Source organism: Tachysurus vachellii, chromosome 6 (genome assembly GCF_030014155.1).
Source record: "Tachysurus vachellii isolate PV-2020 chromosome 6, HZAU_Pvac_v1, whole genome shotgun sequence".
NCBI classification, from domain to species: Eukaryota; Metazoa; Chordata; class Actinopteri; order Siluriformes; family Bagridae; genus Tachysurus; species Tachysurus vachellii.
The window spans coordinates 26187849-26214458 of record NC_083465.1 but is presented as its reverse complement, the minus strand read 5'-3'; the positions used below and the strand labels follow the sequence as shown (position 1 = coordinate 26214458).

At 41.2% G+C, this 26610-nt stretch overlaps 1 protein-coding gene across 2 annotated transcripts in view; it reads left to right on the top strand.

The window, feature by feature from the left end:
• znf827 (zinc finger protein 827) overlaps positions 1 to 26258 on the top strand; it is a 99009-nt gene extending 72751 nt beyond the window's left edge. The window contains exons 9-15 of one of the 2 annotated variants that reach the window (XM_060873127.1): positions 8183 to 8320; positions 10522 to 10693; positions 12444 to 12610; positions 15084 to 15281; positions 16984 to 17161; positions 20881 to 20931; positions 21331 to 21486. In XM_060873127.1, the coding sequence (XP_060729110.1) occupies positions 8183 to 8320; positions 10522 to 10693; positions 12444 to 12610; positions 15084 to 15281; positions 16984 to 17161; positions 20881 to 20929 (902 nt within the window). In that variant the 3' untranslated portion in view covers positions 20930 to 20931; positions 21331 to 21486. Of the gene's footprint in view, positions 1 to 8182; positions 8321 to 10521; positions 10694 to 12443; positions 12611 to 15083; positions 15282 to 16983; positions 17162 to 20880; positions 20932 to 21330 lie in introns of both variants that reach the window. The other variant, XM_060873128.1, reaches the window with a different exon arrangement.
• The last annotated feature ends 352 nt before the right edge of the window (positions 26259 to 26610 follow it).

Here is a 26610-nt window from a genome sequence, read left to right as displayed (position 1 = left end):
TTACGAGGTTTGTCATTAACTGCTGTTTTTCTTGGCTTACCTGTTTGATGACTGTTAGTACACCGGTGGCTTCGTTCTGGTTAAGAACATTCCAAAATTGTACTGGCTATACTCAGTGTTTGTCCAGTGTCTCTGATCAATTTTTCTTGTGTTCCAAGCTTCAAAATGGCTCACTTTTCCTCTATAGACACCTCTCTGTTATTCATGTTTGTTTTTGTTTTTTACAACAAACGCAGTCTTTGTACTGCAGGTAAAACCTCCTTATAGAGCAGAGCTTCAGAGCTATTAACTGTTTAAACAATCATTTACATTTCTGGCATTTCTGACGTCTTTATCCAGAGAAACTTACATGTATCTCATTTAAACAGTTGTGCAATTGAGGGTTAAAATCCTTACTCAAAGGCCAAACAGTGGCAACTTTGTGGTTCTGGGAATCAAACTCACAACCTTTCCGATCAGTAGTCCAACACCTTAAACAGTGAGCTATCACTTCGCCAATCGGTCTAACGGAGGACACCCGGGTTAGAAGAAATGCCTGTCAGTCACATGGTCCGTACCGCTGAGCTGTAGCGTTTCTGTGCCGGTGGCCACAAGGTTGCGAGTTCAAATCTCACAAGTGGCAATGTCAGACCTTTAGGCAGAATCCTAAACCTGATGGAAGTTTACATTTTAATACTATAGTGCAGAATGACACAATTAATAGTGATTAGTGATTGAAGTTGATCGAATTACTTTCCTGAATTCCATGTGATAATAGTTCTTAGCGTAAATATAATCTAGAGTGTTAGCTAGCTAATACATTCTTCCTGATTTGATGAGTGTTAGCTTGATATGGACAGATTGTCAGTAAAAGTACATCTCACAAGAGGCAAACAATTCCAGAACAGAACACAGTGAGGAGAACGTCATATGTGAGAGGCAACCTCCAATGTATACTGACCCGAAACATGACCAAATGACAGTCGATTGTTTCATGGTAATGTTGCATAGCCTAAAAACAGTTTTGCTTAGAATAAGGTTTCAAGAAAATAATAATTTCTCTCAAAAGTCAGCTTGAAGGAGTTGAAGGGGTTTAGCGGACAAAACCGTTTGGGGTCCCCTGGTGCTAAATCATCAACTATTGTATACTCACCTGCATACGTTTTGTAACAGATTAAAAGCTCTGTCCACTTGGGGGCAGGCCAGAGCCTAAACAAAGCTCAATTCCACCTGAATACCTTTGAACACGTCCTCTATTAGTGAACAACAAGGTAGTGAGTGAAGGTTCTGGGTACTGAGGGATGTGTTAGTCTAGTCACTAGACTCTAGTGAGTAACTGTTGGACTTCCAATCAGAAGGTTGTGAGTTTGAATCCCATGTCCACCAAACTGCCACTTCTGGGCTCCTGAGCAATGCTCAGTTGTGTAAAATGAGATGTAAGCTCTGGATAAGGGTGTCTGCCAAATGCTAAGGTTGCGGAGGCTGTGGACCTTTTGGTACTTTAGAGCAAACAGCTGAAACACAAACACACAGTAGTATAGTAAAGTGTATAGTACAGTATATCTACCTTTTTAATAGTGTTTAATAAACCAGAACAAGTCTAAGACATTCATTTATTCATTCATTCATTCACTCATCATCTACAGTAAGTGCTGTACCATGGTCAGGGTCACGGTGGATATACAGCCTCGGAACACCAGACACAAGGCAGAAACACACTTTGGATGGGACGCAAGTCCATTGCAGGGTACCACACACACATTCACACTCACACACACATTCACACACGCATTCACACCTAGGGGTAATATAACATCACCAATCCACCTCCCAGCAAGTTATTGGGAGTTGCGAGGAAACCAGGGGAGAAGGTGAGAAATGAGCAAAATACAAAAAAAACAATATCATTTCCTAACAGAAAGCTGCAGCACCAGGAACGAAACTCTGAGCTGTAACATCGCAGACCTTTAGGATTTAAAATAAACGTAAAATATCTGTTGCTCAGCATGGGACCAACAAAGCTAGTGGACAAACACGAAGGAAAAACTGTCTCTGTCTTTACCGATTTACACATTTGCTAATTAGACCAAAAACCTTGTTTCTCTCTCACGCAAACAGATCGAGAAACAGCAAAACTCTAACTACAGCGTGGAGTCGAATCCCTCCAGCACATCGTCTGGTGTAGTCGGGTTAATTTGTTCGTTTATTTAAGGCTGTTTCCAAATTAACCTTTTTTTTTTTTTTTTGCTCTTCAGTATGTCAGTTGGGTTATTGTTATTTATTTATTTATTTATTTATTTGAGAATAGTAGTTTATTATCCTTAAATCCTTTAAGATTAAGTTTTAATACAGTGTGATAACGGCGACTCGATTTAAAAACACCATCATGATGATTTTTTGTTACTGGTGTATGTTTACCTTAGCCACTGATGATGTAGATTAATTCATTTATTTATTTATTTGCCCTGTAATGCTGCAGCCGGTCCGCTTTGGTCCTCACAAGTTCCCTTATTGTGGCTGGCTGATTACAAATCCCTCGCCCGCTGCCAGGTTCCAGAGCTCCAGGAGGCCCGGTGCCCATATGCCTGCCCAGCCCGGAGGCCTTGGCGCTGGGCAGCTGTGCTCCGTGTCCCCCCCACCCCCATCTCTGCTGGCCCCTCTGGCGGAGGGTAATTAGTGCGCGGCAGCCTGGCCCTCTTCCTTCCACCACTTAATGAAATAATGATTGGGTTTTCCATGTCCAGGGTGCCCTGAGAGTTAATTCACTACACACACACTACACAACTGAAGTTCTCTCTCTCTCTCTCACACACACACACACACACACACTCTTTCTCTCTCCTTGTCTGTTTCATTTCTAAATGGTTAACACCTTTGTGACCCTGTGTGGGCTGAAACGCCCACTCCACAATCAACACAGAGAATTCAGACTGTTTTTTTCTTCTTTATTATTATTATTATTATTATTATTATTATTATTATTATTATTATTTATTATTATTTCTGTATATCCCATACCCTCCATCTTTACAACAGCTCAGCTTTCATTAGAGCACTCTGTATTTTCACTGCTGTGCTTGTGTCACTTTTTATATGAAAGTGTGCATGTCCTTGTGTCTTTGCCTTGGGTTACACTTATCCGCGAGTGTCGAGGCGGTCTCCTCTCTGCCCTTAACGATGCCAATTAAACCATTAAGTGCTTGACGACCTGACACACACATGCACACACACACACTCTGGGCCAGTCTGGTTAACAGATGCGCTAGAGGTCACAAACTTATCAATCCCATCACCCCCTACATTCCTTTTTGAAGTAGGGAGGGGAAAAAAATTTTTTTTTCCTCTAATGGTTAAACTCACGTCACACAAGTTTCCTCATATACTGTAGTAAACTAGCTCATGGTTACCGCAGACTTGATTTAAATTCAAAATATATAACGTAACAATAGCAACTCATCACATAACGTTAGCATTAATGAGCTAAACTAGCACTCCTGTACACATTGTCTTTAAAAAAAAGGGGGGGGGGGAGAGCAGATGACCGACTAACAAAGTAAATTCAGTTCGATCACACCGAGCACATGCCCTGCCCCAGTGCATTGTGGGAAGGTGTGATAAATCACACTCCTAAGCGAACAAGCTGTCAGAGCCATGGGGTCTCAGCTTACAGGTCCTTACTGGTCATGAGTCACCCAGCAGCACCAGGGGTTTCTGGGTATCTTGGCTGCTTCCTGCCTGTTAGCGCTTCCAAAAGTCACACACCAGAGTCGAGGGCAAACATCCACGCAGCTTTAATGGAAGCTCTCGTACCGTGATTCAGACCAGATGGAGTGGAGAGATGCAGCATACACCGTGTCGTTATATAATTACGAGCTAAATGTAGTTGATTTAATTATATGCTACTTCTAATCCAAGCTGAAGTTTAAAAGTAGTGCAGCTGCTTTAACACCAAACTGCGACCGCGTCTAACGTTATGAAACTAAACATGACCGCTTCCAAAGGCCACTTTTTTTGTTTCCTGGGAGATATTAATGCTGTTAACATTAAATAAATGTTAGCGTTAGTGTTAGTTATCAGAACATACACCGTAGACAACATCATTATTTTAGTAGGTACTGTAAGTTATAAATCGGTGAACACTAACCCGAATAAAGCACACACACAGGACCGAGGTGTGTGTATATACAGTATAATGCATGCTTTATACATAAATAGACAGAATTATTGGCACTCGTGATAAAAATAGGTACTATCTGATTGTAGGAAATTGTTTTTGTAGCTTAGCTTAATCTAACAGACAAGAAAATATCAGAGAAATACAAGTTAGTAGTGAAATGGATTTAATTCGGATGATACCTTTTTATTCTGAGCAGAGGTGGGAGTAAGTCACGCATGTGCAAGTCACAAGTAAGTCTCAAGTCATGAATGTCAAGTCGAGTCTTTTTTTAATATTTGTCAAGCAAGTCTCAAGTCTCAAATTTGCGACTTAAGTCTGACTCGAGTCAAGTCTCAAATTGGCGACTTAAGTCTGACTGGAGTCCCCCATTTCTGAAAATCACCCATGATTACAGTGTCACCTGATGTCAATGTATATACACCTGTTTCTGGAGAACATACCGAAATAGAAACCAAAGGGCTTTCAAAACAAGCCCTGTTCTGGGAATATATATCGTCGCTGTCAGACGGAATCCTCGTATCTCCAAAACCGTTATTTTTCAGGAAATTAAAAAAATGCCGTACCTTATCTGCAGTGCACAGGGTTTAGTCCGCGTTGCAGTGGATTGTCTTGCGCTAAATTCCTGTCCTCAGACGAGCACCAGAACTAGCGGGGGTCAAGATTTTTTTTTCTTTGAGCCCAGTGTTTTGAAGACATTTACCTCAGAAGACGTGTTGATTCGTTGCGACTCTTCTTGAGGAGAAATTTGCCGCGAAGCTCTCCCGCGGAGTGAGGAAGAGGTGGACAGTTGAAGTGTCCAATGGAGTTATGAGATTTGCGCTCAAGCTATTTTCAAGACTTTAGATTGGTTAATAACTTGTAAAAATAACAGACCCACGTGGGGACTGACCAATAGCATCGATATGTGAAAAAATATGAAATTGACCAAATTTGGACATACGAGGTTTCCGCCCGACAGCGACGATATATAAAAAACTTTAAAAAAAAAAAAAAAAAAAACTCATCCCACAGTGTAGCATTTAATCCATTATTTTAAACATGACCAGGAAATAAAGTCATGAGTCAGACAAGCAACCAGGACAGCATGCCGGGGCAAGAAGCCAGGGCAACATGATGCCTTCACCACCATGCTTTACTGTAAGAATAACGTTCTCAGGTCGAGGAGTAATGTTCAGTTTGGTCCAAGTCTCCTGGAGAATCTATTTGTTCTCCAATAAACTATGATTCATCTTATAAAAAAAAAAAAAAAAAAAGCCCAGATGTGAAATCTGTTTGTCTCCATAATGCCTGAGGTACTGATTATCTGCAGTTGATGAAAATTATGAATGTGTCTACATCGAGAAAACAAAACATTGATCCCATCAAAGAAAACAGCTAGAACAACACATCGGTGTCACAGGGTCCAATGACTTCAACCTTGATGTCTTAATTTCCCTCTATAAGATTGCCCGAATTCCCCTACACTTTGGGTTTTTAGAGCTGCTCTGGGCCACGGTGCACAGTCACGTGCTGGGTCGTGTACCGGTGAGACGTCCTTCAGGCTCAGCGTCCAAGGCCAGTGCATCTGCTCTTTAATGGCCACCATTAAATATTCTCCAACATGCCAAAAAGCTGCTACTCTGAGACGCTCGCTCTCTCTCTCTCTCTCTCTCTCTCTCTCTCCCCCCTCTCCTCCTCCCTAACCCCATCAATCCTGTAGCCTGCGCTACACAGGACAGCCTCCGGAAAAATGGGCCTGTTTATGAGGAACCACAAGTCCGAAGGGACACACACACACACGCGCACACACACAGGAACATGTACGTACAGGCTGAGAGCCATGCGTGAGTGTGTACCGAGCAGTCTGGAATGTGGAGGTCTACACAGGAAGCTAAGGAGGCTGTAGATGTCATTTGCATGACCTCCAAACACCCACAAACACACGCTGGTATGTTCCGCAAAACTTCCAACTGGCTCGGGATCGTGGGTCTGCTGTTTTACTCGTTCGTCTCGGCCTAATGTCATGCTGATGTCACCATGCTGTGTTTATCGTGTGTGAAGCCTGCGTTGCATTAGCCAGCTTATGCGTGTGTGTGTGTGTGTGTGTGTGAATAAGACTCATGCATGCCCACTGCGCCACCTGGCCATTTGAAGGGGCTGCAATGTGCGATGACGGAATTTCTCTCTGATTTATTTATTTATCCCCTTCTTTATTTATCTCTCTCCCCCCACTTCCATTGTGGGAGAGAGGGGAGGCGTGGAGCTGCATTTTAATTTGACGCCAAGCCAAAGCACCTTCATCAGAAGGTTAATTCTGTCTGTCTCCTTGTGGAGTACTGTTCCCTCTCCCTCTCATTCCGCCTCTCTCTCTCACTCTCTCTCAATCTCTCCTCTCCCCTTCTTTCTGTCTCAGGACTATACAGGATGTAGAGTTAGGATTCAGCAGACAGAAGGTGTGTTATACACTAGTCTGGGTGTGTTAAGTGTCGAGCTAACAGCAGACATCAGCTCCAGGCTTTGAGAGGTGGACAGGTGTATAATTATTCAGGACTTCAGCATCCTCAGCATCGTCGATGTATAATTGGTCAGAAGGTGTTCTGGTGTTCATTTATTCACAGCAGCAGCTCCGTCAATAATTCCATACAGTTTAAATGTTATCCTTTCGACATCCTGGATAAAATATCCGGAGGAATCCGGAGGTTGATTTATAAAATATCGCAAATATTTGAACAACAATTGGAATTTTATTCAATTTGTTATTAAAATACAGAAAGTAAGTCTCTGCCCCACTGTCCAGGTATGGAGGGCATTTTGTTAGAGATGCAACCAAGGCCAAGAAAGCATGATGCTACCATCACCATGCTTCACTGTAGAGACAGGGGTCTTGTGTTGGGGTTTTTTACCCTAATGTAGAAAAAAAAAATAATCAGTCAATCTGTATATATAGAGCAGTGGTAGCTCGAGTGGTTAAGGCTCTGGCTCAGGGTTCAAGTCCCAGTAGTGTTGCGTCACATCATAACACCTCAGCACAGATTTATTTTTCTATAACAGAACACCGCCAAGTATTATTTCCTTAAATAAAGCATCGGGGGGAAAAAAAAACATTGTCTGGTCTTTAAATCCATGTAAATAATAGTTTGCATATCCTCCAATATTTTGTCAGTGGGTGTTTTTTGACTCCTGCCAGCGTTCTCAGCTTTGTGTTTTGCCCGTAATTGTGTGATCTAGACTCTCTATATCAATTTCACCTTTGTTAAATCTGGAATATCTCTCCTACCTTTTAGCCTCCTGCATTTTTATATCATTTAACACTTCCTCTGGAATTTTTTATTTTATTTTTTTTTTTTGGAGCAGAAATGGCAAAAACGTTCTGTTCCATTCCACCATCGTGTTATTCTGGTAGCCTTATTTCTAATTGATTTTTAGTGGCTTGACACATTTGTATTTCCAAACCCCAATTAATCCGTTAAAGTCCCAGCTAAATACTCAATTCATCTTAAAGTATTACTGAATAACTACAGTGAAACTAATAGAACAGTTATTTCTGTATTTTTATAAATAGGAATTTATTTTGGTGTAAACTCCAAGCCTGTGGTTAAAGTCTTTAGGAGTTGTGATTGCTGATTAACTGAAAAAAGAATGTGTTGCCCACTGAAAAAAATCAAATACGACAAGAAATAACTATGTGCAGACACGATTAGGGATCTCACCGCAGGAAGACTAGGCCACTTACAAAAACACTCATTCTCCAGCACGTACTTTTCATTCATATGATTTGAAAGATCTGAGCCAGTGCATGAATAGATCATGAACGTTGCTCATTGAAGCAATATTTCCTGAACTGCAACTGGTGTGTATTTACCAGTGTGTGCTGTTTGGCTGAAGGAATTGTGTGTGTGTGTGTGTGTGTGTGTGTGTGTGTGTGTGTGTGTGTGTGTGTGTGTGTGTGTGTGTGTGTGTGTGTGTGTGTGTGTGTGTGTGTGTGTGTGTGTGTGTGTGTGTGTGTGTGTGTGTGTGTGTGTGTGTGTGTGTGTTTTTCTCCCCCAGATTCAGAGAAACCACTGTGCGAGACGGGCAACGGCCTGCCGCAGTGGAGACACAACGAGCAGCTCTTCCCCTGTCCGGTGTGTGGTAAAGTGTTCGGCCGTCAGCAAACTCTCTCCAGACACCTTTCCTTACACACAGGTGAGAGAAAGAGACACACACACTTTGTATGGTTCAGTAAATCTGGACAGTTTGGAGAAACATAACATGAACTTTCTTCAAATCTTTCCTGTCCCTGGGTGCTCTTGTAGCCCGTCCACCAAAATTTAAAATATTATGCGTCCCGATTTGCTTTAATGGGCCATTTTTATTCGTGTCACCGTACCTTCCTGCCGACTCAAACCGCTCTCCATTGACCTCCTGTTGACCTCGACATCAGCAGAACCGACTGACGTTTTTTTATTTTTATATATATATTTTAATTATTTTATTTTATTATTTATTTATTGTTATTATTTATTTTATTATAATTTATTTTATTTAATTTTTCTTTTATAAATATATATATATATATATATATATATATATATATAAATATCTATATGTATATGTGTGTGTGTGTGTGTGTATATATATATATGTATATGTGTGTGTGTGTGTGTGTGTGTGTATATATATATATATATATATATATATGTGTATATGTATATTATTTATTTATTTATTTATTTATTTATTTATTTATTTATTTTTGTAATTGTGTACACAGTGTAGGATGTTGTGTGTAAAAGAACAATTTTTGAAATGCTCAAATCAGCCAATCCTGCAGCGTTCATAGTTCTCCTTTTACTTTCAGATGTTGCTATGATAAAATATTGGAACGATTCCCTTCTGTAATATCATTTGACATTCTATTACAATTCACCGTAAACAGCAAAATTAGGCCGAGCCAGACAATTATTCCAGGTATTATGCCATTCTGCCTCAATTACTGTGATCGTTCCACTTAGATGCACCACACACACACACACACACACACACACACACACACACACACAATCAATACAGTAATCCAGACTGTTATTATTACACTTTTCTCCTAAACACATCATTAATGCACAAAGTCAAATATGTACAATTACCCAGTTATTTCCAGTCTTGACACATTTGTTGTCTAGTATTGACTCTCAACCATAATCTTAAGTAAACTATTGTAATCGTAATATAATGTATCTTGTCTGGCTAGAATCAGTATTTGGTTATTGATTATAATTTTTTTTTGGTTGTATTGTACAGCCCCAGCAACTTACTCTGAAATTAAAGGTGTTATTCTACAAATATGAAATTATGATGTTATGTAAAGATCGTGTTTTTGGTGATGTCCGTTTTTTCTTCTTCGAAAACATTCGACACCCAACACGCTCTAATGGCCTTGATCTGAGTGGACGCGTCAACAAGATTCAAGATTCTTAGTTGTCACATACACAATTATATAGAGCATATATAACTAGCAGTGAAATGTGAATCAGGTCCGCTCCATGGACAGTGCAATTATTTTAAAAAAAAATACAACACAGATTAAAAAAATACAACACAGAGTGAAATAAAAGTAAACAATACAAATATAAGAATAAAATATAAAAGAAGATGTATACTGTGTAATTAAATATAGAATGAAAAATAGTGTGCATGAAAATAAACTGTAGTCTTAAATATTAAGATACACAGGGATGTACATAAGGCAATGTGCATATGTGTATTATACTGTAGTCTTAAATATTAAGATACACAGGGATGTACATAAGGCAATGTGCATATGTGTATTATACTGTAGTCTTAAATATTAAGATACACAGGGATGTACATAAGGCAATGTGCATATGTGTATTATACTGTAGTCTTAAATATTAAGATATTTAATTCAACAGGACACATGCAAAAACTTCCATTACAGAGCTTCGGTGCTGCTGTAATCATAAAGACCCTCCTGTATTCTATACATTATATATTCTCACACCGAACGTCCTTTCAGCACACTTACTGTGTTACTGTTTGACACCAAATCCTTTAATGATTTATAATGCTACTGTCATCCAAGCGTCACCCAGAGGAGCACAGGTTCAAAACTGAACTGAACTTTCAGACGATTTATGGTCAAGTTTGCAGTTAGCACTGGGACTTTTTATAAAGAGTTTGCATTGGATATTATAGCCATCAGCCTGGTTGTTGTTAGTAGTAGACAGCAATCTCATAGGATGTGTGTGTCCGTGTCGATGTGTGTGTGTGTGTGTGTGTGTGTGTGTGTGTGTGTGTGTGTGTGTGTGAGTGTTTATATCAGTGCTTACATGTGCATGACCCCATGTGTTTTTCTGCGTACGTGCGTGTGTGTGTGTTTTTCTCAGAGGAGAGGAAGTACAAGTGTCACCTGTGCCCGTATGCAGCAAAGTGCCGTGCCAACCTGAACCAGCACCTCACCATCCACTCGGTCAAACTGGTAAGCACGGACACCGAGCACCTCGTTAACTCGGTCACCGGCGACGGAGGAGAACGCAAAAACTGCCCCTACTTCTACAGGTACACACAAACATACACATGCACACAACATGTGCACTGTCATCATCATCATCGTAGACATGGCACGCCCACCAGGGATGCACTTATTTCCAGGGATTTCAGAACAGATATTGCGTCATCGGGCAGGCGTGGCCTATTTGATAATCTAACCCTAACCCTAACTGTAGTATTTGGTTGTTTATTTGTTTTCGAAAATAATTTAACTGTAAGATAATAAAGCATAATAGATATAAAATATAAATAATCTACCTGTATGACTGTTTTGTCCTTCATTATCCATCGTAGGTATGTTCTTTTTTTTTTGAAAGAGGGCGTTTTTCCAAGACCTCCCGAAACACGCCCACTTTATGTCGTGGTAACGAAACCCCTGGAATTTAGTGCATCCCACGCCCACCAGGCAAGTAGAAGCACCAGTGTGCTGGTCCAGTCCCATGGAGTTGTTCCTGGAAACTGACAGGTGAACAAGTACATGATGTAATAACTAGGGATGCATCAGTACTGATGGTGGAATTAGTTCATTCTCAGTGAAATTCTACTTTGCCAATTATTAGTTTTTTTGTACAAAAAAAAAGTCAACCGGAAGTGTCTTAGCTTGCACATAAAATACGTTTAACCCGTCACGTGTCCAGGCTGAGCAGTGAGGCACTAAGGTTGAGTATACTGTAGCTGTACTGTAGCTGGAGTATATAAAGTTGAAGGGATTTGGTCCGAATACCTACAATGCTGCAATGAATAACCCATTATACTCTTTAAACTTCTAGGGATTGTTAATTAACTGCAGTGACTCTAGCAGGAAAGGTAAGTGAGAAAGTTCCTGGAGGTTCAGCTGGTTAAATCAACAGGAACTAGATAGCATTCATCGAGTCTGTAGGAAATGTGAAACGTGTTCACGACAAACATCCGTGGCGTTTTGTCTGAGCTCAGATTCGTGTAAGGCTTATTCAAAGATAGGCATCTGTCACCTTGCTTTTACCCCTGTGGCCACGCCCCCTTACTGACATCATCTCATGCTTAGAGATCTGGAGGTCTGCTTTACCTGTGTCTCGTTAGTGATAGTTTCCAGTGAGGCATTTTGCCTGACTCGTAATTAGATGCAAGACATTATAAGAACATATAATCAAACGATAACCGAGAAAACGTCACAAAACCCAAATAATATCTACTGCCTGGTGAATAGAGAAACACCGATCAAATATTGAGAATAAGCTTCATCTTCGACTTCAGATAATGGCTCATCTAATTCACTGTGGTATTAATTTAATCCATGCTGGGAATATGTGCCATGTTTATTCATTGTGTGTGTGTGTGTGTGTGTGAGAGAGAGAGAGAGAGAGATGCTCTGTTCTGTGACTGTAACACTGTGTGAGAAGTTTGCAGAAAGCTGATTGGCCGACTGTGGATATGTGCGTTAATTAACTCATTACGAATGCAATTACATATAAACACCAATCACATGACACCAAATTTCAGAACGAGTGGCTTTATGGATCCAAAGAAACACTGGTTTTAATAATAATAATAATAATAATAATAAATGACGAATTTATTCGTTCAGGCCGCTTTACGTGACACAGTGATGATTTGGGCAAGAACAATACAAATATGTATTTATTGAAAAATGTTTCCCAGAGAAATGTCTTCTGTAAACCACGTACTGTACAGAAGCTCATATTCTTAAGTCACATGTTGCCTCCCAACAGGACACACAAACACTTGAGTTTCCCCTCACACACACTCTCTCTATCTCTAGCTGTCAAGTATGCGGTTTCCAAACAGAGCTGAACGCACAGTTTGTGAGCCACATGTCTCTGCACGTGGATAAGGAGCAGTGGATGTTCTCGTTATGCTGTAACTCGTGCGAGTACGTGGGAGTGGACGAGGCAGAGATGAAGGCTCATATCAACGCTGAACACACAGGTCAGACCCTTCTGCACTACACTTAAGGCCACTAAACTATACACTTGTACTAAACGATAGAAACTGTCACTGCAGAGAGCGTCGTATGGAATAGACAGGAAAAAGAAACGGTTTGTATTAATCGAGTCGAACCTGCGACTGCCGTACACAAAGAAGCATCTGGCTGAATATTTGGACGAGGGCAAGCGAGCGCTCCATGGTAGTGACTGAGGAATGAGCTCGAGGAGTGGATAATAATACTAAAAGTATACAAAGGATCGTGTGGTGTTGAGTCGCTTCGTGATAATCGTGTTTAGTTCAATTTCTTTTGGCTCTGCACTAGAGCTGAGCGCTGGACACTAGTCATTTTGTGTAATGTGGTAATCGTCGTACAGATGTCTAAAAAAGTAATAGAGCAGTCACACAATTCACTCTTGAGTAACAGTCATGCCGGTTTGGAATTTAGACAGAAACCGATTCCAAAAGTACTGCATTTTATTTTTTTTATTTATTTATTTTTTTCCCCCCATAGAAGATTTGCACTCATTACAAAAGTGGCTCATCTCACTGGTAAATAAATGACATTTATAACATTGAGACACACTTCCAATGCTTAATATTGAGAGGTTGTTGCTTTTAAATAGTAGACTACTGAAAAACATTTAGTCGTGTGACGAAGTCACATGTTGCCTCCCAACAGGACACACAGCAACATCCATTTGCTTTTAAAATTGTCAGTTATTCCTTTAAAATAAACGAATCGCTGTTGAAATGTAAGGTTTTTCTGCATTCCCGGATGCAAATCCATTGGCCATTCCTGTCCAAGCAAACAGCATAGTGTAACAAATAGCCAGTGCACAGTTCTTTGTTACCCTTCCACAGACCCCTCGGTCCAAATCTGAAGGTCGATAGTGTTTTTAACAAAAGAGCCGATGGGTTTATCGCCAAGTTGAGCTGGCCTGCTGTTACATGAGTTTATGTCTGAGGGTGGCCCAGTCTTGTGTGTTCGAGTGAGTGTGTATTTATCTAGAAGACCTGGCGTTATCAGACACAGGAGGTTGAGAAATCAATAGCCTGAACGGTCCCCATGCAGCCACCCACGGCCATGGCTCCCACTCTCTCACACCCGTTGCTGGCATTTAAAGTGTGCCAGAGTGGCCGTGTCCACTGGGCAAGGTGACAGCGAAAGGCCAGTTCGATGTGTCAGGTGTAATTTAGACCTGTGCCAGGGACACTGCCTTCCACAGAATGGCTGACCTCTAATCAGTCTCTCTCCACCGCCTGAGATGTGTGTGACTGCTGGAGTAAAAAGACAGCTTTCCACCGCATGTGTGTATGTCTTCCGCAGGGTTTCAAGCCCATTGAGATGCTAATCCATCCTCATGTCATGTAGCATGTCAGTTTCACTTATACTAATAGAGGTTGCTTCACTCACATTGGCAATTTTTTTTTTCAAACCGCATTGTTTAGTATCACCCAGCAAACCAGGGATTACACATGGTCATTCACTCCGCTAAGCTTAACTGTCTAGATGGAAGATTTGTATGCTAGACTTGTATGTTAGTCAGTCAGTGTATGCAATCTAGCATCGTGTCCATTCCGGTAGCTTTGGAGCCTTAGGGGAGAGTCATGGCCTGCGTCGCTCCCCTATGTTAGCTCTAGCGCCCGTGACCTGACTGCCCCCTCCCTCTAGCCCTTGCAGACTGAGGAAATCAATAAGGCTGCAGCCTTGATTGTTCTGCCTGCTTGCATACAGACAACAGGAGCTCAGGATCCCTGTTGACTTTATAATGCTGGAACGGCCACTATACGATCAACATGAAACAGCAAAACAGCCTTTTGCTTTGGAAAATTCTCAGACCTTTATGAGGCATTGCAGTGCAGATTGAGCCTACCACAGAGCCATATGTTGCCTCTGATGTAATGACAACCACTTCAGTCCTTAAAAAGAGAACAGAAGATGAAAATTACACCGAACTGCCTTTGCGCTAGTGGATCCTGAGACCAAATGCAGAAAGCATGCGACGAATTAGCGGAATCCATCGAGAGCTCACCAGATACTGGCCTCTTGCAACCAAGCTGGGTTTCCTCTCCAACCATGGTTCATGTGTTTTGAAAACGGATTATTCCCTTATTAAATCTGACACATCACAGCCTAATCCACTCGGATGTGACAGAAGAATATTCATTTCCCACGAAACAGCAACAAGCCACAATATAATACAATACAAGTGATAATTCTTGTGGTCTCTACATGCACACAACAGACAACCCTGGTGCAACAAAATATCACGTTTCTAAATACAGGAAAGCTTTAATGCTTGCGAGATTTTTTACTGCATTAAAAGATGGCACTGTTGTTCATTGATAATCAAGCTATGATATTAGCAATCTGGGGCACGTACTGAAGCACTTGCCAAATACAGGGCAAAGAAACGGTGGCAGAAGTGTGTTGTGTGGATGATGTTCTGTTTCTTGCGCTTTACTTGTACAGGCCTGATTTCCAGGAGTCCCCTGAGTGAGAGTAAGAGCACGTCTTCATCTCTCTCGGCCCTGAGCGACTCCCTGAACAGCTCTGAAAGTGGGGATGCTACCCAGGGAAGCGAGGAACTCAAAAGTCTGTTGGCCCCGCCCTCATCTGCCAGCAGCCAATCAAGCTTGGTGTCAGGAATAGAGGAGAAATCAGAAAAAGGTGAGATATTCTTTACTCTTATTGCTGTAAATTATGACTTATTTGTGATATTGGGGAGCACGGTGGCTTAGTGGTTAGCACGTTCACCTCACACCTCCAGGGTTGGGTGTTCGATTCCCGCCTCCGCCTTGTGTGTGTGTGGAGTTTGCATGTTCTCCCCGTGCCTCGGGGGTTTCCTCCGGGTACTCCGGTTTCCTCCCCGGTCCAAAGACATGCATGGTAGGTTGATTGGCATCTCTGGAAAATTGTCCGTAGTGTGTGAATGCGTGAGTGAATGAGAGTGTGTGTGTGTGCCCTGCGATGGGTTGGCACTCCGTCCAGGGTGTATCCTGCCTTGATGCCCGATGACGCCTGAGATAGGCACAGGCTCCCCGTGACCCGAGGTAGTTCGGATAAGCGGTAGAAGATGAATGAGTGAGAGTGTGATATGGTAAACGGAGACAGTCATACAAAAGCCAAGGAGGGGTTAGAACAAATGATAGAGCTTTGTCAGGTGTGTATGTTTTTCTTTAGTCAGCTAGTGCTGATTTGAGATTCTTCAAGTTCTTTATGTCTAAACCACAAAGTTGCAACAAAATCCTAATAGCCTAAGAATCTGAATTGAGCATCATAGGTATTTGCACGACTACCATTAAAAATACGTAACCACTTTTGAGGACTTCGAATCGAAGAGAACGTTTGAGGCCTGTTTTTCAAAAACTTTTTGAAAAGATTGCCCAGAGAAATTCTATTTAATAATGTAGTAGAGCAGGTACTCACTCAGAATCTGGAGCAAAAAAAAAACCTCGACTTTGAGAGGCAGAATATTGATAAAAACCTGTGAAACCGTCCATTTTATATGCTGCATTTTACAAAACTCCTGCATCTGATAACCTAAAAATTTGTTTCTTAAACTGGTAAAAACTGGTAAACAGTTCTTAAAATGGTTTACAGGTCCCTGCCAACATCAGCTCCTGCATCAGTACCACCACTTTGTGGGAGAAAAAGTATTACTCAAACAAAGGCTTATCCAAAACTTGTCTGGCAAGCGAAATAAAAACCAACACCAAACAAGTAATAGCACCTAGACATTTAAAAAGTGCACGTGGTGGTTGTTTAGTAATTATGTTGACTTTGTAGAAGCCAACATTCTGTTTTCCTATTTAAGCTTAGACAAAAATTTATCAAGTTAACTCTTCCTAGGGATTTCGAGCCACATGCACCAAATTCGGATATGTTGTAGACCCTGGTCTGAAGTTTGTTGCTATGACTTTTTTAAGCGATCCGAGTACCGGTACTTCCGGTACCGGGTCTCAAATTGTCCTTTTTTCCCCACAGACTCCCATTATAAACTTTGGAGGTTTATAACTCGGCAAGCTTTCAAACTATCTACACCAAACTCGGCCAGCTCCTTTAGGGTGATACTCTGAACAAACTTTTAAATCGGTGTACCAACTGGCCTTTCGGTTGTCCCATAGCCCCGCCCCCAAAATATACAAAATCAAAATCAGCTTGTACAGAAAATGGAATTTTAGTAAATGATCCATGGACACCTCATATCTTAAGGTTATAGGTCCTTAGAAATGTTGCATTTGTTCTTCTGTGTTCATGTCATCTGTTGTCTCCTGGTTTTGTTGCTTCTGATGTTTTGTCTGGCAAACACACCTGCATAAACATAGCATAAACTTATAAATGTGCCTTTTCTCCCTCCCTTTCCCTCAAGGCTTTGAGTGTGTGTTCTGCAACTTTGTGTGTAAGACGCGGACCATGTACGAGCGGCACCTGCAGATCCACCTGATCGCCCGAATGTTTGAGTGTGATGTCTGCCACAAGTTCATGAAGACGCCTGAGCAGCTCCTCGAGCACAAGAAGTGCCATACGGTCCCTGCTGGAGGGCTCAAGTAAGGAAAGCAAGTACAGCACGAGTTTCCTTTACCGCCTCACAAATCCCACTCCCTCCCCCAACCGCCCTACATAACCCTTGCCCATCTGCCCCCTTCCTACCAAAGTACAACCCTCCCACCCGGTATTGAGCTCCCCCTGGAGTGCTGCTTTTGGTTCAGGCTGAGCAATTAAATTTTCCTCAACATGAACAAACAGCCAATGTTAGAGGTGAAAAATATTCACCAGTTAAGTCAGCACGCTGGTCATATGACTGCACCATTCTTTAAACTGTGCGACTGTGTCTGTGCCAAGGCCACACCCCTCTCTGACCACACCCACTTGACACCGACCGACCAAACCCCCACCCTTCCCAAACACACACACATGCACTTTGGTCCAATCCCACAGAATCTAATCACCCCTACCTATTTTTTGAGATGCTCTGACTTGTCATACCTTGGCCCAAAAGTGACCTCAGACCACCTTTACACGTCTGACCACACATGCCTGTCAAAGCCGGACACCCCCATAGAAAATAATACCATTCCAAGAAGTTTCTGCAAAATCTTTGACTGTACTTACAGACCGTATGAGAAACCTCTGACCACAGTCACTCACTCCTCCAAAGATCAGAGAACCAGTCGTGACCAATCCTGACTACTGCTAGAGAAGCTCTGACCTACAGAAATCTGTGACCAAATCCTATAGAAACATTAGCCAATCCCTTTGGCACATTAAGAAACTGACCAATCCCAACAGCTTGTTTAGAACTAATCTTAGCGACTCCTGGAAAACCTTTGTCTAATCTCACCTGTACCTCTAGACTCTCAGACCAATCCCACCTGCTCCTTTGGATATTATGACTAATCTTACCCGTTCCTTTAGAAACTATGACCAAGTCCGCGACTCTGGAAGAAACCCTGACCAATTCAACCTATTCATTTAGCAACTCTGACTAGTCTCACCCATTTTGTCTGCTGCTGCCCTCCCCCAGGGCTATTTTTGTTTGTACACTCCATTCTGAAACCAACTCCTCCTTCAGCACCTATATATCTCGGGCCTGGTCTGCCCCCTCACCCCTAGTGTCGGACAGCAAGTATTTGGCGTATATCTTTGAGCTATTTCGAGGAGGCACACTTAAACCGATCACTCAGATTTGTAGACGGCAAAACTTTTGGTACTGCCTCTGTTTTGCTTGGGTCTGGCTTTATCTCATCGACAGATGTTGGTGTATGTGCGTATTAGGTGAGCCTTAAGCTACTAGTCAATGATGTAATGTCAACATTCAATATGTTTGAACTTATTCCAGTTCTTTAAAATAGATAAACATATTTGAAAAATTCTGAACCAGATCACAATACAGATCCTCACATTGGCAATTTGCATTAGATTATCGGCTGCTTTAAACGCTATCATATTTCATAGGGATATACACACCTACTAGGCTGGCAACAATTCCCCACTATACAGTTTGCTTCATAACCCTGATCCTACAGCAGCATTTGACGGAGAACTCCCCCCCCCCCGACACACATCCACACAACGATATACAGATCATGGAAGCTCCTGAATGTGCCATTATTAGAAGAATTAGCTAAAAAAATCATTTGCCTTATTTTATTATTTATAAGTTACATTCAAAACAAAAGTACAGATTTGTCTAAAGCACTTTCAGGAACAAACCCATCTCTGCCATGCGACAGTAGCTCATTCCAGCACGAAGTCTGGTTCTGCATGTGCAATAACTGAAGAAATCACGACCAGCTAGTCAGCGCCTCTCCATCTGTTAAACGAGCCCACTGCCAAGAGCATTAGACTCGAGTTCACACTGTTCTTTCCCAGCCTGTCCTAGTCGCCAACACTTACACAAAACTAAACACATGCAGCACACTTCTCCCTAGCCACACTACAGCACACACAAACACACACACATTGACCCCTTTGTGGTTCATTTGTGGATCATTTCTTTTTCTCTCCCCCCTGCAGAGTGTTCCAGTACATAGTCCAGTCTTTTCTCTTTTTTCTGGTATTTGTCTAGCCGTGTGACATACATAATTCATGTCTCAGAGTCTTGTGTGTATTTCAGATGCCATTGCCTCATCATGTCACTTTATGGCTGTGCTTTCTCATGCTAGTTACTGTAGCCGCTAGTTATCATGCTAAGCATAATAGAGTTAAAGAGAGGCAGCTTGTCACTTTGGCGTGTTAGTCACGCCTTATGGGCTATTCTCAGAAATACACAAAAACGACAACACAAAAAGACACCAGAAAGCAGTAGCCTAATTTTGGCTTTGACTAATTTAAAAAAAAAAAAAAAAGGAAAAAAAAATATATAGCCAAACTCAACACCTACTATTTTAGTTATTACACATAAGTGACTAAGAAGTGGGAATGCAGGCATTTTGCCTCGGTGATAAGGTATTAAGAATACCGATCCAGATTTCAATCAAAACCAATAAGTGTGCCATATGCTGTAGAAAATATCCGGTCAGGTACAAATGACACACATTAAAATTAAATGTGCAGTTTTTCAATTGCACTGCCAAGACATGATTGCTGTCCAGTGTTATTTATTCATTTGTTGTGCTTCTTTAGTTTTGCTCTAGAGATACGTGGCTACATTCCTACAGTACAAATACACATCGCAATGTAGCATGATGCTAGTAGCACCTACATTTATTCGTTATTTTCTTAGTAATGCCCTGATTAGCTAGTCAGCGACTCGGACTTAGCGGACGACTTCTCAAGGCGTAGTCTTGATTGTGCCCTATGCTTTCTCATTTTGAATAATGAAATGAACGGTGCGCAGGCAAAATGTTCTAAGACATTTATAACCAATTTCTGTTTGATAATTTTTTCAGACTTTGTTGGAGAGTTGCCTTGAATTTCATAATGCTGTTTGTCTAGGTATGTTCTTCAACAAATTCTAGAGGAAATTACTATACTATAAACTATACTGTGTATATGTGTGTGTGTGTGTGTGTGTGTGTGTGTGTGTGAATCCATATTCCACATATCTATTGTGGGTTATTTTGTATTTCCAGGTTGTAATACTATAGAATCGTGCTATAGTTCTATAGGGTAAATACTTATAAACACTTACACAGATCAACATATTACAGCGATGTTACTCAGGCTTGCATAGGTTGTTTATGATCAGTAAGATTTACTGCAATAAACATGAAACTTTGAGCAGCAATCTTCAATAACCAAAAGTCGTTTGTTCCCCTTAGCGGAGTTTGGCATTTTTTTACCAACATCTAGAAGAATCCTCTTAAAATTTGAAAGCATCATCAATTACTGTTTTTTAGTTATTTAAAAAAAATATTCTGAGCAAACATAAGAATATTGAACAAATGTATTTATAGTCTTTCACCTTTCACTTTTTTATATTACTATGTAGCTGCATTATCATCATAGCTTCAATGCAAAACAACTGTATACAGGAAACATGTCTTGGCAGTGGCACACAATTCTATAGAGAAAATGTGTAGTATTTTTTTTTTTAACCAAACCTTGAAGATGGTGTGTCACGACTTAAATACAGGAATAATTCTAAGGTTTATTTAATATGTGTCCATGCATTGAGAATGTTCGCTGAGCGTGAGTTGGGTGTGTTGCACCTGCTCCGCTGTTGTGAGACTGATGATGACAGAACAAGGTAGTGTTCAGGCTCAGTGTTGAGGCAGAGAAGCGCTCTTCTTGGTGTGCTTTCTGAGGTCATTCTGTTCTGCAGGGTTTGTGAAGCGCTTTGGGGCCCTGAGCAGATGAAAGGTGCTATTTAAATGTAAGTGCACTCATTTATTCATTTAACCTCCGTATGACCCCCAAACTGTCTCTTAAAACGCATATCTGTTTGTACTCACACACCCACACACACATTCTCTCACACACACACACACACACGAATACACACACAAGCACATACACATACATGTATCCATGACATACACATATACTTGCATACACATAGAGTTTAGCTGTTATATACCATTCAGGGTCAGCCACATACATAAGTGCATCCTTCATCCCTTCCCTTTGTCCATTTTGTGTGTGTTTGCGTGTTTGTGCACGTTTTTTTTTTTTTTTTTTTTAATCTAAAGAAATTAAGTCTTACTTTGAAGCCACAGTATTAAACATTCTTCGATGCTTCCTGCACCTCCTCACCTTCTGTCTCTGTGCCCAGGTGCCCTCTGTGCATGTACTCCACCAGCAGGGCGGCGGCCATGGAGTGCCACCTGAAGACGCACTACAAGACGGAGCACCGCTGCCGCATCTGCCAGGCGGCGTGGGCGAGCCGGGCCGAGCTGGAGCGGCACGCGCGCGCCCATCGTCTGGGCAACCACTACCGCTGCGAGCAGTGTGGCTACCTGGCCAAGACGGCCAACAAGCTGATAGAGCACGGACGTGTGCACACAGGCGAGCGCCCCTTCCACTGCGACCGCTGCAGCTACAGCTGCAAGCGCAAGGACAACCTTAACCTGCACAAGCGGCTTAAGCACGCACCGCGCCATGCACTCGGTTGCGCCCGCTGTCCCTTCACCACCACGCACCCGTTTGTCTACAACCGCCACGTCCGCAAACACCAGGCTGGGGAGGGCAGCGCCCAGGAGGAGGCCAAGGCTTTCACGCCGCGTCCACTCAGTGCTGATGCCATCGAGCCCTTTTTCCTGCCTGACGGTAGCAATAGCAGCCCGCTCATGAGCCTCAGCGCCTCACAGGCCTTGCAGTCGGTTGCCTTGTCTGTTTCGGGTATGCTGCCTGCCGCTCCGCCCTCCCCGCACTACCTCTGTGCCAACGGAGCCTCTCCTACATCTTCTCCGACACTGGCAGCTCATTATTACGAGCAGTACAGGACCTCAGACCCGGCTCATCTCATACCTCTGACCACACTCTTCAGCGCTCGCCGCCGCTTCACATTCCTTAGCCATGCCCCCTTACGTTCTTCTCCACCTTTCTCCAGACTCTGGACCCACCCATCCTCACAGACCTCACCCTTGCACATGTCCCCCAAACACTCCTTCCTGGCATATCTGGGACTGACAGAAAGGGCAAAAACCGTCTGAGCTGCCCATCTCATCTGAGCTACCTACCTCTACATTTTCCTTTATTTGTCATTCTTCTATCACCTTTTCCTTTCTTTTACTCGCCCGTGCAGCATCCGGACAGCGGCTAGGAGTGTCCAGTCCTGCTCACGGCAATTCTGTCTGTTGGAGAATGCTGCTCCTGAGGAAATGAACGAACATGCAGTGTTTATTAGAGGAAGAAAGGCTGTATGAATTTATATCAAAGCTGCTTTTCTTTATTAATCTAATTATTCTGCCTTTTTTTTTTTTTTTAGTCTTTTTCTTTTCCGCAGATTTTGAATGACCATGATCAGATAGTAGTGATTTCCATAGGATTTTTTTTTTCCTTCTATGAGGAGGTAAAAAGAAAAAGACAAAAGAAGATGCAAATGTCTATGCGCTCGACATTTTTTTTGTGCATTAGTATGTCTTTTTGCCAAGCATCAGGTAGCATGCTCGCCTATGTGTTACGATTGTTTTATGTGTCATTTAGGGACTCGATACAATACAAAATATCCCAGGGCGTTTGCAACACGACAAAAAAAGAGGGGAAAAGAAAAAAACAGACCGAAATCGCTTTCTTACAAGTCTCATTTTCAGAGCAACGCCTCAAACCATGCACTTGATTATTTATCGAACTGTATATAGTTTTGTAAGCCTTTTCTCCCATAGAGCCCCTACACTTCTAACCACCTCAACCCTCTCCACTGCCCCACAATGCGTATTGGCTTTAAATGGGTTTCAGGATTGGTGAGATCATTCATGAAACTGATCTCGGCTCATAAGCTGAAGGCTATTTACCAGTCATGCACAGCTGATGGCAGAACAGTTTTGTTTTTTATTTATTTTATTTTATTTTTTTTTTAAAAACCCAGCTATTCAGGGGCCAGTAAGTGGTCTAAGCTATCCTAGATTTCTCTGTAGGAACAGTTCGTCAGCTCTTCCTGAAAACCACAGCTCTTGCCATTACTACACATTGCCACAGACTGTGCCAAAAGCTAACCAAGCTCGAAAGACGAGCGAGCAGCCGAGCCCTGTGCATCGCTATTGCATTGTAACACGCACCTATACATTTACACAAATAATCGAGGTGACAGGTTGTTGGGGGTGAAAAATCTCACGTGTCCAGTCACACGAGGCCGATTCGATGGTGCTTTTTGGAGCTTTTTTGTTTTTTTTTTAACATTGCTTTTTTTTTTTTTTTAATGTTTTTTTTTTTTTTGTGTGTGTGTGTAAAAAGGAGAAACTGTTCCAAAATGACTTGAATGAATGTACTTTTTCGTCGGTTCATGTTAAAGTGATACAGAGGTAGAAAGAGTCAAGATATGAAAAATAGTGATCTATTGGTTCTGGTGGCCTTCTGTGTCTTAACATTTCTGGGGGGTTTTTTTGTTTGTTTGTTTGTTTGTTTTTTTATCACATTTTCTACAATTTTTAATGAGCCTTCACAGTGTAAAATATATAATTATATATCCTGTACTAACAAGCTGTTATGAAGCTCTCATTGGATAATGGCTCTTAAGTGCAATGTGGAGGCAGCCGTTATTTTTAAGGAGGATATGCGGATGCACGGCTTTCTCTAAAACGGGCAAACACGGTACTAGTATCTTGTGTTCCCCTCTCCATTTCCTTTTTTTTTTCTCCATTTTAATTGCACTTACCATGTTGACACATTTCAAGCAAAAGCACTTAAGCCCAATAAAAATTTTCTTTGATGCCACTTCCACCAACCTTATCAGACAACAGCATTGGCATTCATACAATGGCTCACTTGGTATGTCATAAAGGTTGGGGGGAAAAAGTAAAATAATTAATATAAAGCTCTTACTCATTCACAGATATTGCCCATGTTGGACAGCTCAGTATTAAAGTGAATCATACATTAGGAATATAGTAGATTTTCACCTGGGCTCTAAAGGACCAGGCTAAATTTGTTAATGCCAGTTTTGCACTGTGCTGTAAAATTGCACTTTTCCAAACAAATCAGTGGTTTGTAAGAAATGAAATTAGAATCGAATCTAGAGTCTGAATTAGAATCAGAAATTAGTTTAAAAAAAAAAAATGTGTAAATAAAAAAATAGCTCAGTCTATGATAAGCTCGTAAACTCTTGAAGTTTGGGAATGAGTCTGAGGAAATGCTCTATAGTAAAGCTCCATTGTGTTTAGAGCTCCGAACCACACTCACACACTCAATTACTAAATCAGATATTAGTATTATTGCCTTAAAAAAATAAATAAATAAATAACTCATAACTGTATTTCTTATGCTCATCTATCTTTAGTATTATTTATATTATCTATAGTATCTATTAATTAATTGATTGCATTTTTGTGCAATTGTCAATGAATTGTCCCACTTTTTTTTTTTTTAAATCAGTGGCAACAAAATGCTTCATTTATTCTTAATTCAAAGACTATTAAATTATGTTAACATTAGCGAATCTTGATTTTGATCATTGTGCATGATAGCGGAGCTGCGATTTCCATAACAAGCATCATTTCGACTTCTGTGAAAATCTGTGTCCAACTCGCTAAAGCAACAAATACAGACTGTTGACTTGAACCGATCCTGTGGTCCTTGTGGTCCGACGTTTCTTCAGTTCAGCGTTGCTAACTTTAATTCCAGTCCTATCATATACATCATACTCTCATGATATATGTATAGGGACATCACAAAGAAAATGAAGAAAGCTTAATATGTAAATCAGAGGCAAAATGTTTGCCATGTTGTACAATTTGGCTCTTAACATTTCACGAAATAATGAAAAATTCCAAAACATCTGTAGTGTTGACACCCACAAACATTACCGCTCGTGTGAGTTGCTATTTTGTATATTCAACTTACAGCAAAATGAATAATTAGTATTCGCCATAACACCAGCTATAATTGTTAGTTTTACACGAACATCTTTGCAAACCCCGAGTTCACATGCAGATAAAGGGACTCTTAACCCTGGAGCCTTACTCACAGAGCTGACCCTCGGCTCGTCTCTCCGACGCCGGCTCCCTAATTAAGCTTAGTCTTCTTTGTCTTTGGAGAAGATGAATCAGAATGAAGATGTGAATTTTTATGACCAAGTTGTGAATTATAAATGCACCACACTCTCAAGTTGGTTTGACCAACAAAGCTATCTTTTTTTTCCCCATTTCTTTATTTTAATTTTCATCCCACGTTATCAACTTTTCTCTGCATAGATGCCCAGCATGCAGACAAAGTGCTATGGCATGCATCAAGCGGAGCTCCTGATCTTTACTGAAGCTCCAGCCCCATGCCTTCTTTTATGCTCTAGTGCAACGTGGTGGAAAACATGTGGCCTGGAAGGCCCAAGAATGAGTCAGACTGATTCTCGGGACCCGTTCAGATAAATGAAAAATAATCAGATGGATAAGATCCAATTTGTCTCAATAATGCAGCTCAGTCCTACCCGACTGTGTAGCAGGAAATGGAGGACAGGAATCCCTCTCTGTGCTGCTGCCAGTACTCAAGCACTTACTCTTGTGTGTCTTTTGCCTAAATGCAAAGGGGGCAGTGCTCTTTTTTTTCTTCCTTTGTTCGGTTATTTTTCTTTGTTCCTCAACATCATTGTGCATTACGCGACACTACCTTTATAGCCCTACAAAAGATGCATGAAATCGATCGCTCTTTTCTAACTTGTAGCACTTATGTTCTTTCTTCGTTAAAAAAAATGACTCAGTTTGCATTTACCTTGATATTTTCTTTTCCAGCACATTCTGTTCGCTTTGCATTTGTTGTTGTATTTTATGACTCAATAAGGCTCAATGATAATTTGGTTTTTGTTTGTTTGTTTGTTTGTTTGTTTGTTTTTTTTTGGCACTCAGTAAAATGATATGCTGTAAAATAAAGCTTTTTTATTACTTCATTCCTAAGGCTGTACAGGGTTGTTTGTGACAATAACTGGTAATTAGACCATTTGTATTTTCATTTTTGTTTTGTATATTTTTTTTTTTTTGTTCGGCATTTCTTATGTTCAGATTGCCAGTTCTAAATGTAACAAGATTTGAAAGTAAAGCTTACATCAGATATTGAGTGTTGTCTTGTCTTCCATGTACAGTTAAAAGCTGCTCACACTCTGGGACACACGGAGCTTCTTTAACAGAAAGCAATTACTGTTTTAAGAAAAAAGAAGGTTCTAATGGTATTTACACAGCTCAAAAAAATATACAAGCAATTAAAAATCCCACACAAAATATTCAAGATAAAAATAAAACTTATATACATTGTGTAATTCAGGCCTTCTGGTGGTGCAGCGGAAAGATCTCGCCCCCTCATTGCTGCAGCGCGGGTTGAATTCCCAGCCACTGAAGAGTTAATCATCAGCGCCGGTCCCAAACCCAGATAAAATGGGAGGGTTGTGTCAGGAAGGGCATCCGGCGTAAAA